Source organism: Elephantulus edwardii, unplaced genomic scaffold (genome assembly GCF_000299155.1).
Source record: "Elephantulus edwardii isolate Elephantulus edwardi_28Jun2011 unplaced genomic scaffold, EleEdw1.0 scaffold00140, whole genome shotgun sequence".
In the NCBI taxonomy this organism is placed as follows: domain Eukaryota; kingdom Metazoa; phylum Chordata; class Mammalia; order Macroscelidea; family Macroscelididae; genus Elephantulus; species Elephantulus edwardii.
Window position 1 is genome coordinate 8030130 of NW_006399890.1, and position 11342 is coordinate 8041471.

Sequence of the window (11342 nt, forward strand, 5' to 3'; positions counted from 1 at the left end):
GTCATTGTCCAGCTCTCAGATGCTTAGAAGATGTTTGGAAAGACTGTAGTTTAAATTAGGTTCTCCTTAAACTGACCTCATTGCTCTTCAGGAGTTTGGAGAGGTCTCAACACAGACTTTCCTAATGCTATACGTCTTCTGATCTCCTGACTGCTTGTACTAATGGTGTTGAGTATGGATCCAAGCAAGATGAAATCACTGACAATTTCAGTCTTTTCTCCATCACAATGTTGCCTATTGGTCCATTGTTGAAGATTTTTGGTTTTAGCTTTTTGTTGTTTTTTTTTCCCCCCTGTTGAAATGTAATATGCATTGAAGGCTGCCAGGTAGAGTAGAATTTACAGGGCTATACATCCTTATGAAAGCAAGCTGCCACATGTTTCTCTAGCCCAGTGACTGGTGGTTATTAGCCAAGTACCTAACTGGTATACCATGAGGGCTTCTCCAGGCAGCTGTTCTGATGGTTTTGCTACATGACTAGAATAAAATCAGTTGCAAAAAATTAGAATCTCATAGGAGGGTATGGTTTGTATCCATCAGACTGTCTCTGCCACATGTCAAATTATCATTCACTGGTGAAACTCTGTATTTGGAGAGAAGTCAATTCTTTCTGTTTGTTTTTGTCACAGCCCCTGACTTTTCTTGTTTTCTGATAACAGAATGGGGGAAACCCTGAGGTTGGACAGACACTGGCCCTAATCATCCCTTGCTTCTCTTCCCCCTGGAAGCCCTCTCTCATATGTGGGATCCTGGGGGAGTTAATAACCAGTGACCCTTTTGTGGGATTTGGCAGCCCATCTGAGAGTTTCTCTTCAGAGCCAGCATGTGTGGGGCTCTTGCAAAGCCTTCTACCTATCTAGGAATGTAATGACCTTTCTGGTTTGGAAACCAGTCAAAGACTGCTTTGTGGGGGAGGAGCTTTTCAGGACTTCATGAAGTGGGCTCTTTAGCAAGGAGATGTAAAATTCTTTAGAACAGAGAGGAAACTTTAGAAGTGATCATTTGGTGTGCTGAGTGGTTTTTTAACAACCCAACTCTTTGGAGTATATTTTGGAGTCTTAAATTCTATTTGAGAGGAAGTTGTTTTCTTCCTTTGATATTTGTCTGCTTCAGTAGAGACAAGTATATTAAACACTTAGCATTTACAATATATGCTTCTTTCAAGGATGGCTCATAAAAGATGTTGAATAATTTTAAGTTGAGATGAATTTACTGACTGAAAGAATGAGTGAAAACATTGAAGACCTAGACCTCATGGTAAAAAAGTCAGACTTTCCCTTTCCATCTCTATTTACTTCAACCCCTTCATACCACTCAACTTTCTCACAGTCTATATGAGTTCCTTATCTTACAGAAATTCTCTAAATATGGAACCAGGATTTCCCACCTTACTTTTAAATTGAGAAATTAATGCCAGGCACTTAAAAGCATAGCACTGAAAATGTTTCTCCTTTAATACATTTCTGTCTCTAGTTAAATGTTATTTATTCTAACTAAATTCACAATCTAAAGTTATCAAATCAACATTAATTGCTGGTATAATAGATATTATGTATATAAATGATTCAAAACAGCTTTTGTGTGCATTTGGAAGAAGTTATGGTATCTTAACTTTTAGAAATTTTAGAAATCATTTCCCTTTTTTGCTGATGAAACTATCAATGACTTTAACACATTCTAAGTTTCTGGCTATTACTTTGTGGATGTAAGAAGAAAACAGAAAAGATATACATAGTATTTTTCATTTCTTGAAAAGCATGCCAGTGCCTGAATTTCTTTCCCTACAACCAAAATTATAATACTATTCTTTGACATTAAACATTAAAAGAAAGAAATAAAATTAGGAAAGAGCTGGAGCAAAAGATGGATGACCCAAGACAGAAGAAAATGAAAGACAACATGCCTTTCTTTGTGTCATATTTAGTAAAATACCTATTGTACATAAAGTCAGCATGGTGTCTACTCAAAAGTACCTAGCAATTTAGTAAAAGTAAATGTTACTTTCTGCTTAATTTTGTCTTTCTAGCAAAATGAGAATGCAATATTGTTTAGTAGAAAATAGTTTTCCCAAGCATCACATTATTATGAACTAAATAGGATTTTAAAAATATTTCTCCATTTCCCTACTAAATTGCAATTTAGAATAAGGAAGTATTGTCAAACTCCTAAATAACCTCCTTTAGAAGTGTTAATATTAATAGATCATATAGGGGAAATAAAGATAGCTAGATGTAGGCTAAGACAAAACAGCATTTTGTTGAAAATAGAAAGAGTAAATTAAACGATAAGAGGGATTCTGTTAGGGCCTGGGAGTGGAGTTTGTGGATAATTCAAGCTCTGGGTTTCTCTTTCCTGGTCTGCTCTGGTTCCCACAGTGTTTATTAACATTCACAAGCCGCCTTTATGACACCTCCCCACCCCCATCCCCAAGGTCTTGGGCACACACATCCTCCTGTGTGGCCTCTACCACCCTGTCTAATGCCACTCTTGTAATTCCAGCCATGCCTGTTTCTCTCCCCTAAATTAACTCCTCTAGTTAGTATTTTTCTCTTTTGCTTCTTAGCTTCTCCAGCATATATATAGTGCTCAGTGGGCATTTATTTGGTTGTTGGAATTAAGATAGAATGAATGAAAGAATAGAGTTTATGAACATACAAACAATAAACCTGGTTTGTTGTTGTTGTTATGTGCCGTCGAGTCGCCTGCGACTCATAGCAACCCTATGTACAACAGCCCTAAACTCTGCTCTGTCCTGTGCCAGTCGCACTGTCTCTGACACTCCCATCCCAATTATCCCAGTCACTGAATCAATCCACCTCATAGAGGGCCTTCCTCTCCTGTGCTGTCCCTCCACCCTCCCAAGCATGATGTCCCTCTCCAAGGACCGGTCTCTCCTCACAACATGTCCAAAGTATGTTAGACGGAGCCTCAGAATCCTTGCCTCCAAGGAGCCACCTGGTTTAACCCTTTCCAGGACAAATCTGTTTCTTTTCCTAGCAGTCCATGGTATTCTCAATACTCTTCTCCAGCACCACAGCTCAAAGGCATCAATTCTCCTTCTGTCCTCCTTGGTCATTGTCCAGCTCTCTGATGCATAACAGGTGATTGTGAAGACCATGGCCTAGACGCACCCTAGTCTCCAAAGAGATACCATTGCTCTTCAGCACTTTGGAGAAGTCCCTAACAGCAGACTTTCCCATGGCAATGCGCCTTTTAATTTCCTGGCTGCTGGTGCCAAGACTGTTGACTATGGAGCCAAGCAAACTAAAGCTGTGTACAATCTCAATCTCTTCACCATCCATCCTGATGCTGCCAATTGGTCCAGTGGTGAGAATCTTTGTCTTCTTGACATTGAGCCTCAATCCATATTGTAGGCTGCAGTCCTTGACACTCTGCAGCAGGCACTTCAGGTCCTCCTCAGTTTCAGCAAGCAGGGTTGTGTCATCCGCATAACGCAGATTGTTGATAAATCGTCCACTAATCTTGACCCCACATTTCTCCTCATAGAGCCCCGCCTCCCGGATAATCTGTTCTGCATATAGGTTGAAAAGGTATGGAGATAGGATGCATCCCTGGCATACGCCCTTCCCAATTTTGAACCATGCACTGTTCCCTTGCTCTGTTCTGACGACTGCCTCCTGGTCCAAGTATAAGTTTCACATTAGAACAATCAAGTGTTCTGGGATTCCCATTCTTCGGGAAGAAGAAACCTGGTATAAATGAGGTAAATCTTATCTTGACGTACCTATGAGGTGTTATAAATGGTCAGAAAGAAGAAATAATTCTGCAGAGAATCACAAAATACATTGAGAAGCAGCATTTAAGAGTTTGTGATGTTTCTAGGCACAAGAAAATATGAATAAAATATAGATGCATTAAAATATTGGAAACAAATGTGAAATTTAAGTAATCTGATAAAGTTGCAGTGGAATGAAGCCTGAGAACAGTTTGGAGCCAGATTATATATCGCTTTGAATACTATAATGAAGGAAGGATGGTGTGTAACTTTGAAAAATAAGTTTTTTATCCATTGTGTTAGCCCTCTCTGGGAGCATGGTCTCCAGCTACTTCATCTATGGACATATGGTCTTGCAAATCATCAACAGTTGTAGGACTAATATAAGAGAGAACACTATCCACATTGTAAAGAGACTGTGGAAAGACTGTGGCAAGGTGTAGCCTGATCGAACCCTGGAGATGGAGCCAAAGGTTTTGCTTCTAGAGGACTGAATGAAGGAAGAGTTTATTTGTGACTGCTATGAAATAAAGCTTGCTAGATGATTGAGAAGATGAAAGGTTTATTTGTGCTGCTGAATTGAACCTAGACTTCCATTTATTGACTGAGAAGCTAATTATTGACTGTTTGAACTAATTGAGAAATTGTGTCTTGATGTTAATCTGGCTTGGAGCTGCTGTTCATTAAACCTAGACTTTAACTATGTGTTATCCTTTAAGTCTTTCACTCCCTAATGTATTTCGCTAATAAACTCCGCAACTAAGTAAAGCTTGTGAGTCAATTTGCAATGAACATTGGACCCAGTGATTTGTAAAAATAGGAACAGAAGCATGGGAGGGGGCATGTGAGCAACTGACCATGTGGCTATTTGTTTGATACTAGTATAGTATCAATGGGAACGGTTCCCTTTATGAAGTGGAAAAGAGACTCAGCCACTCCCATGTGATATCTCCTCCTTATACAAGTGACCTAGTGGTTCAGGACTTAGATGCTGAACCATCTGACTTTAGACAGACTTGTTAGCACCTAGGTCTCTTTTTCCTTATTTGCAAAATGGAAGTAGAATAACTCTGTTGCTGGTGCGAAACAGTAAATGGAAAAGAAAGGAGAAAGTCTGTTAGAGTAGAAAGAGAGTCTTTTGATCCAGTGCCTAAAACCATGCCTGCCTATAATGAGCATTCAGTGAATGGATGGATGGATGGCTTGTTCAAACAAAAGACACTGAATACCTAGGGAGTAGACTAGGACAGTGGTCACCAAGTTAAAATTGCTACTGATTACCAACTCAAAGCAGTTTGGAAAAGAGAAGTTTGAAAACTTAAACAATATATATACACACACACACACACACACACATATATATATACATACATATATATATATATATATTTAATGTATCGCAATAAATGTAGCAAATGTAGCAAAAGCTTGCCATTTTAGTAATTTTTTTGCATGTACCATTTGGTGACATTAGTCCCATTCACTATATAGTGCCTTCATTGCTATACATATAGGAAACAGAAACTATATCCCTTCAGTATTGACTTCTCTCTGCTCCCCTAAAGCTAACCACCAGTAACTATAAACTTTTTACTTTTGTGAATTTTTAAATTCCATATATTTCATCTAAGTGGAATTATAAAGTATTTACCCTTTTGTGTTTGACTTAATCATTTAGCATCATCTTTATAAAGTTCATCCATGTTGTAGCATGTATCAGAAGTCAGTGTATCTTTATGATTGAATAATATTCCATTGTATTATAAACCATAACTAATATACCAATATTAATACAGTATTACCTTGTATTACAGAAAACCCAACTTTGTTTATTCATTTATCTCTTAATAGACATTTGGGTTTTTTGTTTTCATCATTGTGAATAATGCTTAATTTATTTTATTGTGAATGTTGGTGTATGACTCCTGAATTCAACAATATGCCTAGGAATGGAATTGCTGAACTATTACTATTGCTGAACATAGTAATTCTTGTGTTTAGGTTTTGAGAACTCATACAGTTATTTTGCATAACAGTGCATATATTTTAACTTATTAGCATCTCTCTTCTATATGCCTATTGCAATTATTAATACAGATTGATTTAAAAGGATTATATAATCAGTAATATAACATAAAATTACTTTTATTAACAGAAGAGGAAATTTAAAAGGTTATTAAGTTAATACTTTGGAGAAATACAATGAATACCTGCAAAGGGAGGAATGAACACTTTTCCACTTTTTATGATGCTGTGTGTCACTACATCCAGTTGATTTTAAGGATGTTTCTAACATTTTTTTTCTTTTTTTTTCCCTTCAGCGGAACACTTTCCAGGCAGTTTTGGCATCTGACAAGTCTGATAGCTTTGCCATCTTTCTTTATCCTTCCAATGGCCTTCAGTTCTTTGGAACTCGTCCAAAACAGTCTTACAATGTCCAACTTGAACTTCCAGCCCGAGTAGGATTCTCGCGAGGGGAGACTGATGATCTGAAGAGAAAAGGAGCATATTTCAGATTGACCACAAATGAACAGTCTGTAAAAAACCTCTACCAGTAAGTAACATAAGGTTTCAACATTCTCCTGTTCGAATGCCAGGACCTTTAGAAGCTACTGAAACTTGATTAGCCACAAAGCAGTTAAAAAAACAATAATATCTTGGTGGGTTCTAAGCAAAGCATGAGGTCAACACAGAGATTAGACTTTGGAAGGATCAATTCCACCAAAACTTGTCTATTTTTTCTGCTCTGTCAGGACATAGCTACTAGAAAGAGAGCAGTGTATGCATGTGTGTTTATAAATCCTCTGAAGCATACTATGAAAAATATTGTTCTTGGAACCACATGAAAATATCTGGTAATATAACTTCCCAAATTGAGGCTTTTGAGATTAATCATTTCACAAGAAGGATACATTTTTAATTAGTCATTTGTATAGATATGTGTTAAGAATTAAATGAAAAGTAATACAATTTGCAAAAGAAAAACAAACAAAAAACTAACAAAAGATTGGTATACTTTTAGAAATCCTCTTTATTTCTTTATGACTTCATTACCTGCTGGTACTTTTTCCATGAGGTAGCCAGAATAGAAGACATTCGTCATTCTCATTCATGGCTTACTGTGTTGTTATGTGTCACCGTGTTGACTGTGACTCACGAGGACACTATGAACAGCAGATCTGAATCTTGCCCTACCCTGGATCATCCTCACAATCTCTCACATATTCAAGCCTGTTGTGGTAGTCACTGTATCAGTCCATCTTGTTGAGAGAGTCTTTCTCTTTTTCTCTACATTTCCCAGCATAATATGTTTTTCTAAGGACTGCTTCCTCTTGACAGCAATGCCCTAAGTGTATGATATTAAGTTTAACCAACCTTGGGAACACCTACTTATACTTCCTTCAAGTCAGATTTGTTTGTTCCTTTGTGAGTCTATGGGATACTCCGTATTCTTTCCCAATACTATAATTCAGAGGCACCAATTCTTCTGTCATATTTACTCATTGTCCGTTACATATGCATAAGAAGCCATTGAGAAGACCATGACTTTGATTAAGTACTCCTTAGTCTTTAAACTAACAGCATTGCTCTTTAGCACACTGGAGAGGTCCTACACAGCAAATTTTCTAATGAAGTAAGTCTTTTGACTACAGACATCTATTATTCTGCCATATTTACTCTTGACCGATTTTCAGATGCCTAAGAAATAACTGAAAATACTAAGACTTGGGTAAGGGAGTTCTGGTGGCTTAGTGGTAAGGAATTGTGTTGCCAACACAAAGGTACAAGGTTCGAATATACCAATTGCTTCATGGGAGAAAGATGGACAGTCTCCTCCCATGTGATTTATTGTCACAGGAGGGTCAGCTATGGGTTGGTTCTGACTTGACAAAAATAGCATGACCTGGATAAGGTACACTAAAATTATCGCTCTTTAGCACATTGAGATGTCCTAGGTAACAGATTTTCCTAACGTAACAAGTCTTTTGATTTCTTGCTGCTGTTACCATGAGTGTTGGTTGTGGATTCAAGTGAAATTAAATTGTTCATAACTTGTATATTTTCTCCATCTGTCATAATGTTATCTATTGGTCCAAGGATGAGGATTTTTGTTTTTTTTAGTGTTGAGATGTAGTCTATATTAAAGTCTATCGTCTTTGATCTTCTGCAATAAGTTCTTCAAGACTTCAATTTCTGCAAACAAGTTTGTGTAATCTGTGGATGCAGGTTGTTGGGGACTCTTCCTCCAATCCTGATGCCACATTAATTATTCTTCATATAGTCCAGCTTCTTAAATGATTTGCTTAGCATACAGTTTGAGTAGATGTGCAGAATGGATACAACCTTGATACACACCATTCCCATTTTTTTTATTAAACAAATGAGGCAATTTATTAAACCAGCATCATTTGTTGTAGTGTTTCGTGTTGGCACCTGCCACCTGTCCAGTGATTCTGTCCAGATCTCTCTGTCTCTGAGTATCAGTTTGTGGTCTCCATGTTGCACCTTCTCCTCTATTTTGAGCTCCTCAAGGCCTTGGAGGACACAGCGAGCCATGCTTTTGGAGCTTTGGTTGACGTGGAGGGGCATGATGGTCTATTGTTCCCCATAGATCATGGTCATGTAACCAACTCCAGCACTGCTCTGGAGGTACAGGAACTGCGCTATGGAAGCAGCCTGTATGCTGAACTAGTTCTTACTGTATGGCACAAGCTCATTATGCTTGGCCAACTTGACAGTGTCTAGTCATTCAGAGACTTTCAGCTTCCTGGACTTGGACTTTTTGAGAAAGGCTGCCAGAGCTCTCTGATGAACTCCTGCTGATTCATGTCTTTGACAGCAACTCCAAGCATCTGTGTCATCTGGATTGCTAGCCAGGGGAAAGGGCCATCCCTAATTTTAAACCACACAGCATTCTCTTGTTCTTTTGAAACAACTGCTTCTTGGTCTATGTACAAATTTTGCATAAACACACTTAAATGCTCTGGGGCTCTTACTCTTTTCAATGTTAACCATAATTTCTTATGATCTACAGAATCAAATGCCATTTCATAGTCACTAAAACACAAGGAAACATAGCTCTAATCTTGTCTGTTTTCAGCAAATATCCATCTGACATCAACAACAGTATCCCTCATAACAACCCCTCTTTAGAATATAGTTTGAATTTCTGGCAGTTCCCTGTCAATGTATTGATCAAGTAATTTTAAGGTAATCTTTAGCAAGATTTTACTTCTGTGTGATTTAATGATATTGTTCTATAATTTCCACATTCTGTTGGATCACTTTTTTTTTAAAGGAACAAATATTGATCCCTTCTGTTCAACTGGCTAGGTAGCTATCCTCCAAATTTCTTGGCATAGCCTAGTGAGTGTGCATAGAGCTGCATCTCTTTGTTGAAATAACTCAAATGGTATTCCATCAGTTCCTTGGTCCTTGTTCTTTGTCAATTCCTTCAGTGCAGCTGAAATTCTTCCTTAATTACCTTTGGTTCTTGATTATATTCTGCTTTCTGAAATGGTTCTGAATTGACCAATTTTTTTGGTATAGTAACTGTGTGCATTCCTTCCATTTTCTTTTGATGCTTCCTGCATCAATCAATATCATGCCCATAAAATCCTTCAGTATTTGCAACTCAAGGCATGAATTTGGTTTTCAGTTCTTCCAATTTAAGAAATGGCAATTGCAAGCATACATTAACAATTGGAACATAGAATGTACAAAGTATAAATCTAGGAAAACTGGATGTTGTAAAAAATAAAATGGAGTGCATAAAGATTGACATTGTAGGCATTAGTGAGATAGACTAATCCTGGGCATTTTGAATCAGACAATCAGATGATCTATTTCACTGGGAAAGACAGATTGAAGAGGAATAGTGTTAAAAGAGCATAGTAAAAGAAGAACATTTCAAGACCTATCCTGAAGTACATGTTATAAGTGATAGGATACTACCCATACAAATACAAAGAAGGCCTACTAGTACAACTATTGTTAATACAACTATGCACCAATCACTAAAACCAAAGATGAAGGAATTGAAGATGTCTACAGAGAACTCTGGTAGTCTAATGATAAGGAGTTGTTCTGCCAACCTAAAAGCAGTTGGTTCAAATCCACCAGCTGCTTCAAGGAAGAAAGATGAGCAGTCCTCTTCTGTGTAATTTATATCCTCTGAAAACCCACTAGATGGTCTGACCAACATTATGAGTCAGTTGAGAATTGATAGTACTTAACAACAATGAATATTTGTAATCTGAAATTAATCAGATGTGAAATCAAGATAATTATTAGTATAACCATAAACCTTTCCACTTTGTGCTAGACCAGGGATTAGTAGTACATCAGTTGATATTTCTTGATTTCCAGGGTTTTTTTCTGTATGTTTTCCTCTTATACATTTCCTGAATTCTGGTTGAGAAGCTACAAAGATGAGATTGTTTACTTCTTGCAACCAATGAAACTACTTGCAAGTTTCAACAAATCCTTCTTGAACCCCTTAAAATTGTGCTTACCATCTGTCTGCTCTGCGCAGCTCCTGGAGAGTAGGGTGTGACAGTAAGATCTGCCTTCCTAGAGTTGGTGTTTAATTGAGAATGAATTATTTGCCATATGCTAAAAATTTAAACATCAGAAGAATATTATCGTAATTAAATCTCGCAAGAATTCCAAGAGATAAATATTTCTATTTTCTCCATTTTACCAATGAGTGCAGGAACATTAGTAAATTTCCTATAATCTCAGAGTTATTAAGTGGCAACGCCAAAATTCAAGCATTAGTTTGGAGCTATGAAATAATTCTGATTTACCTACTCTTACATTTTAATTTTTAGATAGAACCTCTATTGAACCCTTGTCTCCTTTTCCATTCTAATAAACTACATTGAATATCCGTAGTGCTCCATGTAGGCTACCTTTCAGTCTAGACTGTAGAACAAATTTAGCTCTTTGCTTGCACCCCTTTGGTTTTTGTCTTTTTGAGCTCTAGAGACCTAGACAGACAAATGGATCATAAATATGGAGCATTGGAACACGTTGCAAAGGGTACTGGATGTTCTATGAACTTTAGTCCTGTAGGGAAAGGAGTTGTAGTTTCTAATAGAAGCAATGATGGTCTCTAAGAAAACACACCATGTCTATTTACTCACACACTTCCTCCATTTTTATCTTTGATGCCCTTGAATTGTTGATGAGAGGAGAATAATATGTATAAAAAAAATAGCTAGCACAAGGAAGAATTCAAGATACTAAAGAGCTGAACAGAAGATTCCAAAAGGCAGCACAGAATGACAAAGCAAAATATTACAATGAAATATGCGAGGAGCTAGAGTTGGAAAATCAAAGGGCCGAAGTCGTTCAGCATTTCTTAAGCTCAAGGAACTGAAGAACAAATTCAAACCTAGAGTTGCTATAATCAAGAATGCTTTAGGCAGAATATTAAGTGATCCAGGGAGTGTTTAAAGAAGATGGAAGGAATATACTGAGTCATTGTATGGATACCAATTGACGTATTTCAGCTAACAGATGCTGTCCTGCATGTGCTCACCAAGTTGTGCCAAGAAATCTGGAGAACAACCACTTGGCCAACTGACTGGAAGAGATCTAT

At 37.4% G+C, this 11342-nt stretch overlaps 1 protein-coding gene and 1 pseudogene across 1 annotated transcript in view; one reads left to right on the top strand and one right to left on the bottom strand.

The window, feature by feature from the left end:
* Positions 1–11342, top strand: part of NID2 (nidogen 2 (osteonidogen)) — a 99378-nt gene that overhangs the window by 20411 nt on the left and 67625 nt on the right. Inside the window, exon 3 of the mRNA XM_006894374.1 lies at positions 6058–6290. Coding sequence (XP_006894436.1) covers positions 6058–6290 — 233 coding nt within the window. The remainder of the gene's footprint in view (positions 1–6057; positions 6291–11342) is intronic.
* On the bottom strand, positions 8142–8589 carry LOC102856771 (annotated as a pseudogene).